Source organism: Chelmon rostratus, chromosome 20, assembly GCF_017976325.1.
Source record: "Chelmon rostratus isolate fCheRos1 chromosome 20, fCheRos1.pri, whole genome shotgun sequence".
NCBI lineage: Eukaryota > Metazoa > Chordata > Actinopteri > Chaetodontiformes > Chaetodontidae > Chelmon > Chelmon rostratus.
The window spans coordinates 5,861,989-5,877,921 of record NC_055677.1 but is presented as its reverse complement, the minus strand read 5'-3'; the positions used below and the strand labels follow the sequence as shown (position 1 = coordinate 5,877,921).

Sequence of the window (15,933 nt, the reverse complement as noted above, 5' to 3'; positions counted from 1 at the left end):
ATTAGCGAATGAGTCCCACAGCGCTGCAGCTTTGTGTTCTTATTTAAATGTTGCACGAAAACTTTCAGTTGAAAACAGTGCAGAGCTTCCAGAGAGCCTGAATTGATATTTTACACTCTTTATTATGAAGTAGTATTTTTGTGCTCCTATGTGCTCAGGCGCCGCTTTGAGCTGTGTGCAGATACATCGCAGACAGACGGGCACGTAGATTTATTTAATCCTCGTGCCACAGCAGCAGCGCATGAACGAACCACACGACACAAAGAATACAGCGACAAACAAAACAACATACAGCTGCAAAATGGATGTAATGAACGTAAGCTATAAGTAAGCACCATCATGAACCTTCACTCTGTGTGAGGATTATTGAAGAAAGGAAGTCGTTTCACTTTCACTGACACAGTTCTCCATTTTTAAATTAGGTTACACTGCCACCTAGAAAACACTGATCCTATAAATCCTATAATACCAATCATACCATCATACTGCAGGGTAATGTTCAGAGAATATCCAGAATAGTCATGAATTAATAAAGAGCAATATTACCCCCGTGTTAAGCAATAATTAGCAGTATATCAACATTTATTAGTTTATAGCACATTATAATGTTGTAAGCAGACATCAGGGCATTTCTTTAATTGGTAACTAGAACAGTGCATTCAGTAGAGTGCAGATCTCAACTAGGTGGAGCAGAGAGTGCAGGGCAGGCTGTGCGTCTGGAACAAAGGGGAGACGATATGCAGGCGCCAAAACACCAGCGATGTAAACAACAAAAGAATCCGCCGACACAAACGTGAACGCAACGTACGTCAGCGGCTGTTGATCACTTGTGGCCCCTACAGAGGAGTGAGGAGTCAATAAAGCAGCTTTTTCAACAACTGTGAATCACTGCAAACAGGAGAGGCTAGAAATGTACATACAGTCATAAATTTGCGCTAAAAATATTAGGCTGATGGGTCCAGTAGAACGAGAGATTAGCTGCAGACACACACACGACCAAACGCATCATCATTAATTCATTAATAATCATTTATGCCAACACTTTCCCTCTGAGTTATCCGAAGCTGGTGTGTAAATCATGATATCATGATCAAAAACATGATGAAGTAGAACAGAGCTGTAATTGTATATAATGGTGTGTGATTACAGATGACTGTATAAAGGTCAAATGATTACGGCCTTTCTTTGCTTCCATAATCTTTAAAAAATACGTATATAATAATAAAGGCATTAAAGATGCTTCACAGGAGTTTTCACAAATACATGAATAAACTTTTAATTGTTACTGCTCATGAATGCTGAAGCGTTACTGCTAAATCTTTATTTATGCACGACTTGTGTAAAGGCAGAAGAATGGCTGACAAACAATTCGTCTATGTGTGTTTTTTGCAGACATAAACATGGCCGGCGAGCCCAAACCCTACAGGCCTAAAGCTGGCTCCAAACGGCCGCTCTCAGCTGTTTACAGGTAAGATCTGCCCTCCTCACATGACATGCTCCTTCACATGCAAAGGCGCAGCTCTTCACCACAAGTATTAACCGTCTTTCACTTCCTGCTGCTCCCGCTGATGTAAATGTGGAGTAATATTTGGAATATGAGGATTCCTATTATGCTCTTTTTTTGTTTGTTTGTTTTTTTTTTTTTTTTTTTTTTTTGCTTTTGAACCTTGAATTTCTAATTGAGTTTTTAATGCTCTCCACAGTCCCCAGCCTTGACTGGAGTTTGTTCAGCACAGGCCTGTAAAGCTCAAAGGAGAGGCTGTTGTATAACCTTCATTAAGCATGACCCTGATTTTGTGCCCCGCACACATCTCCTGGTCACAAACAGATCAAAGCGGGGCTTGTTTACTGCAGTCTACTGTGACAGAGGGGCAGACATGTTTTTTCTATTCACTGGGACACTTTCCTTGTGTACTCTGATGTTTTGTCCATTAGCAAAGCTAATATTCCCACTAATTTACTCCTTCCTGAATTGCTTTGGTGCATTGCACGTCTTATTTTACTAATTTATTAGTTTGTGCATTGTGTTATTATAAAGCCTCATTTGCATTTTATAGCTGCAGCTGAAAACAGCCAGGGTGTAATATGGTAATCACGGAGCAGGAACAGAAAGAGGCAAACACCGACACCACACTACTGTAAACTGGAATAGTAGCACATTAATCCTAATTAAAATTCCTGTGAGAATAACAACATTTTAAAGCTGCACCTTCTTCGCTCCTGTTCTCTTTATTTTATTTCTCTTTCTGAATTCTAAATTAGTCGCCATCCTGAGTGTGAAGTTAACATTGGTTTTCTTCTCCAGGGTCTAAAAAAAGATTTTTGCTTTCATTCTCCAACTGTATTTCCCCTCCGAAACTTTCTCTTTTTTTTCCCCTTTGTTGATCTGTGGTCTTTGCACGCCAGCGTGGCTCAGGCTTGCTGCTTAACCTGCAGTAAGCTTTAGGCATAAACTAGAGCGTGTCCATTTGAATCAAAACAGCTTGAGTTTGATCTGCTTACTTTTGACAGATCCAAAATGGCTCCTCTAAATACAACCCTTCCCTCTCTTTATCTCTTTCCCCCTGCCTCTCCGTGCCCTCCTCCCCCCGCCGTCTCTCTGTTTGTCTCTCTTGTAGTGGTTATGAGTTTGATTACGAGTACTACAGGGATGATTTCTACAGCAGGTATGTATCGTTTACATTGTGTTATCAAATTTGGGATTCAGCGGGGAGAGCATTCACCGTTCATTAAGCCCCATCCACCTGCGTTACTGCTGCTGCACCTGTCAAGCTTTCCGTTCTCTCATGGCACATACTTAAAATGATAAAAGTCGCAGTGAACAACATTAAATAATTGTACCACTAAAATTCCTAATTTAAACAACAGGTCCCCAATTTTTGATGGTAGAAAAAAGCAAAAAAGGCAACTGGCTGATCAGATTTTATCATTGCCGCGAGCTAGCCAGCTAATTAAGCTCATGTTAACTTGCTAACAAGAAATTGAAGAGTCACCAGATAGCAGAAGGTCTCCATCCAAGCAGGTCCGTCACCCTGGAAGAGGACGATGTTTTAGTGGCCTGTATATTATGAATGGCAGACCGTGGATTCCCTCTTACATGAACTGTAATCAAATGTCTGACATTGGAAATAATTAAAAGATGTAGCAGCAACAGCCTGGTGAAGCTTGACAGCAGCCTCAGCTGGCGCACCCGCTTCAAAGGTCGCCACCCGGGCTCGCCAGCTGCGCACCAGAAAGAGGTTCTGTGCCAGACAGGAAGGAGGCACGTTCACCCTCCCCAGACCACCAAACGCGCACTGCTGCATCAGTTCACCCTCGCTGCCTCCCCAGTGTGGCGTACGCTCTGGACGGCCCAACAGACAGCCTGCGTCAACATACTGCCAAAGGATACATGACCACAGAGCTGCTCTTAAAATGGCTGGACCATTTTGTTAAACACGCCCCCGCAGAAAGACCTCCGGTCATTATAATGGAACAACATGAGACCAGCTGCAAGCGCCAAGCCATCGTTGTGTGCAGAGCCAAACAAATTGAAATTGCACTGCTTCCCCCGCACACGACCCACAACCCTCCAACCCCTGGACATCAGCATATTTAAGATACTGAAGGCTGCATTTGCCGATCTGACCACTCGCGCCGCAGTGGTGAGAGGAGACATGGTGACTGGGAGAAGACAGTTCTCCTCAGTGTCACAGCATGCCCCCGAGGAGGTTAGGGCCCGCCAAGCAGCATCATCTGTGGATTCAGGAAGAATCCGGTCGCCCAGAGAGGCTGTTGACGTGACACGGGTAAGATTTTGCTAATCATAATCATTATGATGTGTGCTGTGAGCCTTCTTCAATATATGGTTCGCAGTTTTTTAACTGCGCCAAGTGCCGATGCCTCCACCTGCAGTGTCTCCTTCCTCCACTCCCCTGGATGAAGTGTCCGTCTGGGCTGCAGCAGCTACAGTGCCCACCTCCTCCACTGCAGCTCCATCCCTAGACACCTCATCAAGTCCTCCTGCGACACCAGAAGAAAGGAGAGATAGGGCTAAAAGAGGAAAGACAAGCAGGAAACGAAGAAGAAGAGGCGAAAGAGGGAAATCCTCATGTTGGAGGCAGCGGCCACTGTGCAGTGTGCAGAAATGTGACACCAGCAGGGTCAGAGGCAGCTCTGTCAGCTCTGGTTTCAGCTCGTCTGCGTCGACCTCAGCGAGGCCGCAGACGGAGACTGGCTGTGGCACAAGTGTGGCCGCACTGTGTGAGGAAGACGAGGCTGTCAGGAACTGCACCAGCTAGCTCTATATCTGTTTCTTGTTCCATTTCTTCCATTGTTAACGCATTTCTTTGTATACACTTGTGATTTGGGAATTAACATTTCAGTCAGATTATTTTACAGTTAAATGTTTTTTATCTGCCTAATTTTAGCAGTAATGCATCTTATTCTTACAGTTTTTGCTGTCATGTTAATTCTATTCTATTCTATTTTATCTAGTACAGTCATTTCTATGCACATTTGTATATTTTTTTTAAATAGTGTTTTCCTTACCTACTGAAGATATGTGTGTTTTGTGATATGTGAATTGTTGCTGCAACACGGTGGTTTCCTTTAGGGGATCAATAAAGTACTCTATCTAATGGCTATTGATTAAAATTAACATGACGTCCATATTGCATAATCTAAGTGTTTTAAATAACGATTCCACTGTATTCGTTGACATTTGATTTATTTATACGTATATATGCCTCTCTTGAGAGATGTCTGGACTGCTGCGAGCGCTCACAGAAACCGTATCTCTTAATCATGAGTTCTCTTGGTCCACAAGGTATCATATGCTCTTTAGCCTTGAACATAGCAAACACCACTTACTATGGGATGCTACTGCAGGCAGTGAGTGATCCAGGCATGCTGGAGATTGGAGTTTAATCCATTTTTTACACCTCCTCTGTTGTAGATTTTGGAATAACATACAACAAATTTAGATACTGATAATCGCTCATACCACAGCAATACAGGTAGTAACGAGGAGAAATCCAAAGCTTGACAGGCCTGGCGTGCCTAGTTACAGTTGCTAAGCTATGATTGGATTGGTTCAGGGGAGCGGCCAATAGGACTTCCCTCCAGATTCTCTTCCTCATTTAAAGTTTCCCTTGCCGGATGTAATTCTGTAACCTTCCCACATCTGCACCTTCAAATAGTCAACTTGTCAAAATGGATGAAGGGAGCACTTGTTTTCGCTCTCATTTATCCGCCGGTGATCAGAGTGCTTATCTGCCGAGACATTTTCTAAATGTCAAACCTGTTGAGGGCCGTGATGGCAGACGTCTGTCACGGCCCGTGTCGACGCCGACACCTCGGTTTGACATTCAGCACCCTCTTCTTTTCATCCGCGTCGCTTTTTCAACGATACGTGAAGCGGTTGTTTGCGCGCATGTGACGGCCTCCGGAGTTGTACGAAAAGAGGGATATTGTTGTGTGTCTTTTTGTTTTTTGTGTGCCGTTTGAGACAAAGAAGAGGAATCCATAGAAAATCTGTCTGGAAATACAATACAGGGAGCAGATAATAGACTGTAGAAAGAGGCGATGCTGAAATAAATGGAAAAACCTTTTAGCTCCAGTAGATGGACACTTTCTGAATGCTATAGGGCCTCTAATATGAGACACTTATAGAGAAAGTGTGAGGAGTGAAGGGTAATACTGTCTTTTCCTTTCTCCAGGCTCTTCGACTACCACGGCAGAGTGGCCCCCCCACCCCGAGCCGTGATCCCCCTCAAACGCTCCAGGGTGCTCGCTCCTTCCTCCCGCCGCGGGAAGACCTCCTTCCCGATCAAAACATCCTCCTCTTCCTCCTCTTCATCCTCCAGACCTCCCACATCCTCCTCCTCCTCCGGGCTGAAACGTACGTACAGTCAGGTGCTTTTTACTTGTGTTTACACTGCGCCAGTCAGATTTTGCTCCATTTAATTTTGATTTTTTTTTTTTCAAAAGAACACTGCCTAATTAAGCTAATGCAATGTCCTTTTCCAAAAAAAAAAAAAAAAAAAAAAACCCAAGTGCTTAATGCAAATCTGAAAAACCAGCTCTGAGAGAAAAAGCGGCGGCATGATTCAGCTCTGCTACTTACGCCACGCCACTATAAAAAGCTATTTAATTCACTCCAGCAGCTCAGAACAAGCCACACTGCAATGTAGAGCAAAACGCTAAATCGCAAACACGAATATAATCCGAGCTTTGCGAGCAGGACCCATTCAGCAAACAGTGCTATTGCTGTCATCCAGGATCCATCTGGATCTCATTTGGTCCTCTGATTAACTGGTGATGCATTATAACGTCCTAAATGTAATTAATGTGCGATTGGGGCCATCTCCGTGGAGCTGTGGTCAGCTGTGTTTTCCTAAACACAAGTCTCCATCCGTAGCCTGTGTAATTGGCTTCAGTGTTTGTTTCATTGTTGCCTGTCTAGGCCAGTGTTATCAGTGCGAGCAGCTTGGTAAGGTCTGTCAGGAGGACCCAGTTGCAGTTGGTATTATAGGAAGAAAAAAAAAGCCCATCTCCCATCCTCTTTTTGGACAGAGTCAATGATTCCCCCCCCCGTCTAAGCAGTGCGGCTGTATGTTTGGGAGACTAATTTGCCCCTGCCAGTGCTGTGAAAAATCACTGTTTGTATTGACTTTGGCCGAGATAGATTGGACAGCAAAATAAGGTTAGCCCGTCCAAGCAGCAGGATGGGTTAGTGTGCACAGTTTGAACCACTTGGGCTGCACAAGCAATAATGCACTTGGGGGGGCACAAACAGCCGTCACATGCATGGATCATGTGGATGGATAGATGTGTTTTCTGCATCGAACCCTCTTTGATGCTCAGTGTTTTTGCCTGTTTTCTCTATCAAGGAAAGATGGTGAATGATGAAAGACACTTTAAGTTGCGTCTATTTCATAAAGTCACCGGTCAAATTTGAACGTTGAGAAGTGAGCGTGTCATAAAGAACATGGATGCGGGACTCCATTCAATCGTAGAGGACTAGTCGCCTCCTTCAACAGCGTCATCACGCAGGCATGTCCTTCATCTATCCCACGGAACGAGGTTTGAGGAGGCGAAGATGCACCAACGTACCATACGGCCGCCAGCGAGCTAACTAATAAATCTTAGCTCTGGGCTGCTAAAGGTTGAAGATTGATTGATGGGTGGATGTCGGGATGTGTCGTTTGAGTGGTAGCTCATTCTGTCGTACTTCTCTGCTAATGGTCCCTTTCGTTGTCTTAGTCGACATAACTAATACATGAAAAGTGACGTAATTAACCCTTTAAGCATCTCTGAAGAATTTGCAGAATAATCGATCAGCTGATCAATGGAGTTAATCAAATATGCTTTCATGAAATTCACTGGTTTCAGCAGCTCAAATGTGAATTTTCTCTCATTTCTCACTCACAAAAATGGTAAAAATTCAGGTTTCCTCACACCTTTTGTTCTGTTTTGCACTCACTCACACAAAATCTGCATGTTTTATTGTGGTAATGTCAGAATGGTGATAGACTCATGAGGCATTGTGCTTTCAGATGAGGGTCAGGATGCCATCCTGAGTCATGTAACAAACCCCTCTACTCGCTCTTATTCAGGCTGCTGCTTGTTAAGGTGTTTTAAGATGTATCCAAACATTGATATAAAACAGACACACAGGTGTCTAGTTGCATCGTGCATTAGTAGGCTAATGTCAGTGCATGAAAAGTAAGAAAAATGGCTCTTTCTCTCCTTTCATGTCTTAAGAATCTGACTCACAGAATCCCCCTAACGTCCACATGTCCAATCTGGTAACTTTTCAACAACTGTTTAGAGTCTGAATTGCATCAGCCCCAAAACTCTTTGTCCAGTTTAATCTTCATAGACCAGTGACTCAAGAGATCCTCACTATCCCCAAGATAAAATTGTTGCGGTTCATCATGAGGTCCTAAAATTAGATCCATTACTCATTCCTTAAATCTTTCCTAATTAAATTACAATGGCTTTTTTTTTCTCCACGCTTTTCCTTTAACCCGAGCTATTTAAAGGTGCTCTGCGGATGAAAACGATGTTGGATTAGGATGTGTATGTTTTCTCTCTGCGGCTTTATGTGACTGATAACACGAAGCGGAAGAAAGGCCTGGAGGCGCCGATAAATTAGAAACCGTTCCGCACTTTCTTATCGTCAAAGCTGCCCAGAACAAGCTCAGATAATGTTAATAAGGAAGTGAGCGTATATGTGTGCGCGCACTCATGGACGCATGGAAGCAGGTGATACTGAGAAGGAGATAGAGGCACCCCGGTGTGTTCCAGCATCAAGATATCATTGTGTATCCCCTGTTTTCTCCCCTCTTTGCCCCCCAGAAAGGTCGATTTTCTGCTTCGCAGGAGCTTTAGGGCTCATGGCTGCTTTACAAAACAGCATGAGTCTCATTCTTGTGATTTCCACACACTTCTTACCTATGCTTTGCCTCCAGTGTGGCGTTATAAACCCCTTTTCTCTCTCTTACTCATGCACACATTAATCATCCCGTTCCGATTTAAAGATGCATTGCAGTATGGATCTAACCCGAGCTGCATCTGCTGTTTATCAGCATGAATTCTTGTGAAAGATTAAAATGTCCTTTTAGTGAATCTAGTTCAATATGTGAGGATTTTTTATCGTGCGCTGACATTTTCTTCAACCACTTATGTTTTATGCATATTCTCATGCTCACACGCAGGTAACGGCACACAGACGCGCTGCATTGTGATGTGGTGTGGGTGTAAATATACAACTTAAAGAGCCGCGTGCAGACATGATACGAGACAAGCAACGTTTTGATTCTGTGCGTGTCTCCTGCCTCTGATTTTCCGGCTGAGGCTTTACAGGAACTCGTGGGTTTGTTTACCGAGCGCTCATCCATCCTCTTTCCAGCCCTGACACAATCTGATAGGTGTCAAAGAGAATTTTATGTTTTCTCCTCAACTTCTGGTGTCTCTTTTTTCCTTCCTCTCAAAAGATGACACATTTCAGCTGCCGAGGGTTAAGGAACGAGATTATCTTATTACTTTATGGTCTAAATTCTTTAATCTGCTCAGTTCAAGCTGCTAAGGAGCACACCCTCATTTGAGCAGCCGTGAGACGGGCCAGATTGAATTAATGGTGACGTAAAGAATATTTTTCTTTATTTTCAGCAGATGTTGTTTGAGCATGACATACCAAGGGTGACTTTGACACGATGCGGTTCCGCTTCATTTTCCCGAAACCTCAGATATGTATTGTAAGACCCAAAGCAGAGCAGGAAGGGAGTGCAATTATTCATGAGGCAGTAAACAGAAGCTGTGGGAGGGAAAACTGTGCCCCCTGTTCCTCATGCAAAAATGCAACTGAGACACATTGACGCAAGTTTGCTTTTTAATCCAGGTCAGCGGATGGACTGGCCTGATGGACAAAAGTACTGTTAGGAATCAGATTACAATACACGCTGCTCGTTATTCACGCCTTGGCTGCAAAATAACCTTCATTTTTCAATGGCGAACGAGCTCCTGTGCGATTCAGTCGTCTGCTCATTTGACTAAACTCCATGAGCCACATTTGAATTCGCTGTTTGGATTTCTGTTGTGTTCTCGGTGCTCAGACAATTTGGTAATGCTTTATTTTTGGGGTCCCATCATGTTTTAATCATTTCTTGGAAAGAACTGTGCGATTCGGCACTTCAGAAACCAAAGTCTGAGACAGAGGTTCTATTTGTGTTGAGTTTATAAGCAGCTTTCTATAATCTTATAGGCTGGAGCAAAACTGGTAAGTCAATATTTGTTTCGATTTGGAAAGCGTATTTTCCGTGTTTTTGATTTTATGCTTGCGGGAAGAATGATTTTGCTGACCTGCTGTGCTCTGCATAAAGACTCTTAGATTAACCTTTCATTATTTCAATAACTGTACCAGTTGAACACTGTCGACATTTTCCCTGTAATTAGTAACAAACTGCGTCGTCCCCTTCCAGGAATCTTCATAAGAATTTACAGTTTGCATTCGTCAAATTTAATAATAAACTAAAAAATGCATTGCCAATCATGCTGAAAATCAGTGCTGTTTTATTAAAATAATGAAAGTGAAACACTTTTTTTCCCTAAATTATAATCCTTAAGATTTCAGTCTCTAGAAGAGAAACTAATTAACGTCATAGATGCACAAATGCATTCCTGTTTCCTGTGACTGCGTCAAAATAAAAGCCACCCTGTGTTTCCCCTGTTGACTGATCAGTGTACATTAGCAGTAACTTCATCGCTCTTTAACAGCTCTAATATCGGCTGTAGGAGAGCGAACAGTGACGCTCACATGAATGGGACCAGATTTCAAATTGCATGCTGCATCATTTCGGGTGGATCCCCTTGTGTGTGCGTGAAGGCAATTTGCATCCAGTACGGTACAGTTCTACTATATAGAGACATAATTACTGAATGTAAAGGCTATAGCTGAAAAAAAGAGACTGTAAGTATCATGAAATGTGGGATTTCATTTCTTGAACATCTTCACAATTTTTTAAGATACAAGGCTTCTACCTAATATGCACACAACCAAGCAGATACTCTCCTTAAGTGTAAACAGTCTCTATGCTTTATATAATCATCTCATGCCAACTGAAAGATGGCATACAGTTTGTTCAGATATAGGCGTTATTGAGCAAAACTTGAGCAGCACTGCACAGCATGGTGGGCGTAAGCCGTGCACTAATCTTCAAATTGAAAGCAGCAGGTCCACAGTTTTAGCTGGGTAACTTTGCAGTTGGCCAGATTGAGATGTTTTTCCCTCAGGAAAGTGTGACTCAGTGATGATGTGATATCCAAAACTTGAAAACGAAGAGTATTAACAGTTGACAGCATGCAGTCTGTGATAAACTGCACGGAGCAGCATCGTTAAAACGAGTGTGCAAATGAAATGAGGACACACTAAACCCAGCTCGGCTATAAATGTCTCCGTTTCTGTGTTTCTGTGCCTCAGCAGTGAAGACGGACCAGCTCCAGACTATCAAACGGGAGCTGACTCAGATCAAGATGAAGATCGACTCTTTGCTGGGACGCCTGGAGAAGATCGAGAAGCAGCAGAGAGTCGATTCTGGTGAGGAGCAGGCAGAAGAGGGAGATCTGGACGGGAGGGAAAGGGAAAAGGACGGCGACCACTGAGGGAGGGAAATTAAGAGCACACACAGGCCATAAGTCTTAGTGACACAGTGGGAGATAAGAGCAGAAGAGCTCTCCATCATAACAGCAGACAGGTGTCAACGCCACGCTGACTCGGTTTGTATGAGAGGTCTTTACAGACGCCCGCGCTGCAGGACAGCCTCGCAGCGCAGCTCACCGTGAAGGTCGTTCAGACTTTTCGCCCTGTTGTTGTTCATGTAACACTTCTTCACCGGGCACGTTAGCTACGCTTTATTCAAACGCTCAACAAGAGAGTCTTTTAACTCCATGACAGTCGAACACCAAATAAATCACACCAAGTCTCGGCCGTCCTCCAGGGAAACTGTTTGAAAATTTATTTGAAGAGGGCAGACCTAACAACGAAAAAAAACCAAGGTTTCCTGGTTGGAAAGAGATGGTTTATAACAGCTAATAGCTAGTAGCATGGAGAAATACTTAAAGTGTGAAGGCAATTTGTTAAAAGTGCCAGCTGACAAGGCCATTTATGCTAAAAAATGAAACCATCTTGGGCTTTGAAAGAGCAAACGGTTTGCAGATGCAAAAGAGCGGGGAGTTACAGCAGTCCAGGCCGCAAACAATGAAGGTGAGAATAACAGTTTTCAGGTTTTGAGAGAGAAATGGTGACATCTTTGAAATGTTTCAGAGAGGCAGAAAGTGCTGCAAATTTCAGAAACAGGAAGAAAAAGACTAAGACCGAACTTCAAGATTCTCATTCTCTGGTCAAAAATCAAGCTGTTCCACTTAGTGCTCCCCCTGGAGGCCTGGAGGACTCCTGTTGTGTTGACTGGATATGCAGCTTATTTTCCAGTCGCATTTGTTTTCCGGGTTTTTGCCTTTCACACTGTGTATCGTTTCTGTATTTGCGGTGGGTTTTGCTGTTAATGTACTTGGTTTGCCTTCCCGCTGCACGTCTTTTCATTTGTGGCACATTTCTGTTTTTCTATTTTTTGTGAAAATCCCAATTTTCTCCTAACGGAAGTGTTTTGGGATGTTGCAGCGCGTTTTCCTTTGTCGGCCCCCCAAATTTTAATGCAATTCCAGAAACGTTAGCCTCACTTAGCACTGAGCGCTAACGCCTTCCTTACACAGCAAAAGCAGCAGCAGTCCTGTCAGCTTTTACACTCACTTCATACAATCTTTCTTGGGTTAAATGGAAAAGCCAAAAATAGATGCCTCAGGTTGCAAGCATTTGGCCGCTGGTATAGACAGCTGCATTGGTTAAAATGGTAGCCTGTCTGTTATGTTAGATGGACGACTGAAAATGTAGTCTAGAATATGTCTGGTGTTGACAGGCTGCACGTCACTTGGTTGCTAGTCGAGGTCAAACCACTTGTGTCAAGCCGACACGGGCTCTCGGGATCGCGAGCGAGGGCGACAGAAAAAGGCACCAAAGAAAACAACTGACTTTCTGCGCCCTCTTTTCTCACTCAGAGGCTCAGAGAAAGTACGAGGACAACTGCGACTCCCTGCATGAGGAGTCTGTGTCAGAGACGGCAGAAAACTCCGGGGAGGAGGCCGGCGAGGGGGCGCTGGACATGGAGGCGGGAGAGATGACCGATGGAGGCGAGGACGACTACGACGAGGAGGGCAGCCACCATCTGGTAAGAGAGACGGTTGACAGGGCTGACAGGGAGGGAGAGTGCGAGGCACTTTGGGAGATATCAAGCGGGCAGACAGTCTTCGCCTTCTGAAAGTTAATTTTCCAGAATTATTCATGGCCACAGATCTGAGCGAGCGGGGCTTCACATGAGTGAATGGCGAGGGCACCCGGACTGACAGTTTTTCCCTGTCGACCCCGGCTCAAACAGTGGAAGCAGCCTCTTCACGGGCCCACACACAGGCACAAGCTCACACACTTACAGCCCATAATTAAAGCAGAGGGCTCAAGAGACATTTGAGAGCGTTTAAGACCGGACCTGCATGGGCTGGTGTGGATCTGACCGTGAAGTCGCGGATGAACAGTACGAAGAGCTTTTCTCACTCAAGGTCGGTGAAGAAGTAGCAGCGCTGTAGAAAAGCCAGCAGAAGCCTTTCTGTCGAAGATTCAACTCCCTTTTTTATTCAATGTTTCAACGCTTTTGATCCTTTTTTGGAGTAATTACTTCATCCCAAAAATAAAAAAATGCCCATTGCAAATTTCCAAGAGCCCAAGGTGACATTACAAATTGCTTGTTTTGTCCGACCAGCTGTGTACACTCAAAGATATTCCACTGAAAACGTTTTTAAAAATGGACAAAAGCAGCAGATTTCACACTTTTGGCGCTTTTTTTTCATTTCTATCTGATTTATTTTCAATGCACTGAAGCATTTAAGCTAAAATATCTGTTACTGTCTTCTTTCCGCTGCGTTCAAAGGTCCTTAACTGTGAAATAATGTTTTAGCCTAATAAGAGTGACCCGCAAGCTGAGGGCTTTGAAACACCCGCAGTGCTCAGTATTATACAGCAGTTAGAATATTATTTCCCGTGTTTTCTCAAAAGTAAACCAAACAACCACACGCACAGGTTTTCAAGTTCAAGTACTGAATTCAAAGTAATCATCCTGGGTTTCGCAGGGGTTCAGGTGTGCAGCGCGGCCATGCTTTTAACCATGCTTCTTCCATTATGCTATATTAACCAGGTGAGCATGGGCATGCTATCCTCGATGGAAGCCCAGTGCCCTCGCTAATAGGAGACATTATTTTTCAAAGAGACACAGTGGAAGAGATTTATTTGTTTCTTGAAGGTCACATTGATCACAGATGGTGATAACGTACCACAAAGACTGCGCCGCAGGTTGGCATGACTGCTGTTGTTGAGCGTATATCAGCAGTGACCTTTAGAAAAGATTAAATACAACCTGTGTGCTCAGTTTAAAACGGTACACTGTATCTGTGATTATAACTTCCTCTCTCTCTCTCTCCGTTCCAGATAGAGAACCATGTATCGGATATTGACAACTGAGATCAGGTAAGAGCTCCAAGCGTGCATCACGGCAACTGTGAGGTTGTTCTGTAAGACTGCTAAAGTTCCTGCAGGCTCTTGCAGCCAGTCCTCATTAAAGGCCTTACATCCAGTCCTCGTTAAAAGCCGTATCTACTGAACTGTCTCTTGAGCATCTCTAAACATTCGTTAATCATCTCCCAAGTCATAAGCTCTATGACATTTGGAAGACCAGCTCCAGTGAAGGGCAGCTAATGCAGAATTCAACAGAGGGAGCGATAATGACATTCCAATGGGCCAGAACTGCCCATAAACAGCATTCATCTAATTGAATTGTGTGGAAGGGGGTATGAATGGAAAGGCCCAAGGTAAAGAGTTCCCTGCCTCTCGCCTCTCAGGGTCTGGGTAATGATGCAGCCACATCATCAGTTGACTCTGTGCTGGCTGGCTTTTGGTAGCGGGGGCGCTTCGCTGTGTTTATGAGTCACAGGCTGTTGATGAAACATTGAGTTAATCTCAGCTACTGTCTTTTGCTTCTGGGTGAGCAAAGGTAATCCAAAAAGTCCCTCTGTTTATTGGAGACTGGAAAGCAATTAATTTTGGCATCTGCTTTAGATTTAGTCTTTTGACAAAAATGTATATTAGTTTTATTCTACTTTTAATCAGCAAAAAGACATTTCAGTGTAGTTTTCACCAGTTTTATTCATGCATATTTAATGTTTGGCTTTAGGCTGTCACCATGCTAAGTGTGTACAGTTCTTATGGTTGCAGATGTTGTTCTAGTCTATCGTGAGGTAGTCAGAAAAGGAGCTGTTTTCCAGACTGAGTTGTTATAGTTTGATTTTTATTTGCATTATTGCAGCTACCTGCTACGTGATTATCTAAAAGCTTGTTCACTAAGATGTTATTCACTGTTGAGTTGAACCATGAACAAATAGTTGGACATCTTGGGACGTATTTTTACTTGCTTTCCTCTTGTGGTTATATGATAAGATCAGCACTCTCAAGTCTGTTTACAAACTGTGGCGCAAGAGCCATCAGGCAATTAGCTTAGCTTAGCAAGAAGATTGGAATCCAGGGGAATCAGCTAGCCAACTCCGTCCAAAGGTGAGAAAACCAGGGCCTCTCAAGCATGATTTCATGGTTTGTTTCAAAACCAATAAACATGAAAGATAACCAACTGAATGTTAGCGTTAGCTTACCTTTCTTTTGTTTAGTTTCTAGTGGGATTGTGGATGCATTTATGCCATAAATCTTCAAAGACCTGACAACATCCGCTAACACTCTGCTAGCTGTCAGAGACCGGTTGCACTAATAAGACTATTGTTGCACCAAGTCAAGCAGCTAAATCAGTTTCTGAAGACTTCAGTTTAAGACAGCGTTTTGGCACTTCAAAGCACACAATGTATGCATGTAGGTTGGTAAATGAGACTTAGCATAAAACCAGTAGTTCTTTCTTCTTTCTTCTTTATCATTTAGTTTTTATTGACTTCCCCAAGTTGTAATAATCAGAATTTTTGTTCTCAGAGTTACTTTTATTTAGCTTTAGTCAAATTTGTGTCACGGCTTAAAGGTCAACCAAGATTTCTGTTTGCAAAATTCCCCAAAATGAAAGTTGTTTTTTTTTTCAGCAAAAATGTTCAAAGCCACCAGCACCTTTTCCCCCCATCTGCCTGTCCAGGCCTCTGCTGTCCCAGTTCTGTCCATCTCTTAAGAAGCCACATGTTACACTTCAGTTTTCCATTTCCTTTCCATATGACTGCCTTTTTAAAATTCTATCAGCATCCGATTCACAAAACCTCCTCACAGCACATACATTTAAAAACCTGAAAATCCCACTCGCGGTCGTG

The 15,933-nt window shown here is 43.4% G+C and overlaps 1 protein-coding gene across 1 annotated transcript in view; it reads left to right on the top strand.

Annotated features, from left to right (window-relative positions):
* Positions 1-14,104, top strand: part of LOC121624039 (RNA-binding Raly-like protein) — a 48,732-nt gene extending 34,628 nt beyond the window's left edge. Inside the window, exons 2-7 of the mRNA XM_041961633.1 lie at positions 1,393-1,468; positions 2,619-2,666; positions 5,700-5,881; positions 10,967-11,080; positions 12,595-12,764; positions 14,072-14,104. Of these exons, the coding sequence (XP_041817567.1) occupies positions 1,393-1,468; positions 2,619-2,666; positions 5,700-5,881; positions 10,967-11,080; positions 12,595-12,764; positions 14,072-14,104 (623 nt within the window). The remainder of the gene's footprint in view (positions 1-1,392; positions 1,469-2,618; positions 2,667-5,699; positions 5,882-10,966; positions 11,081-12,594; positions 12,765-14,071) is intronic.
* The last annotated feature ends 1,829 nt before the right edge of the window (positions 14,105-15,933 follow it).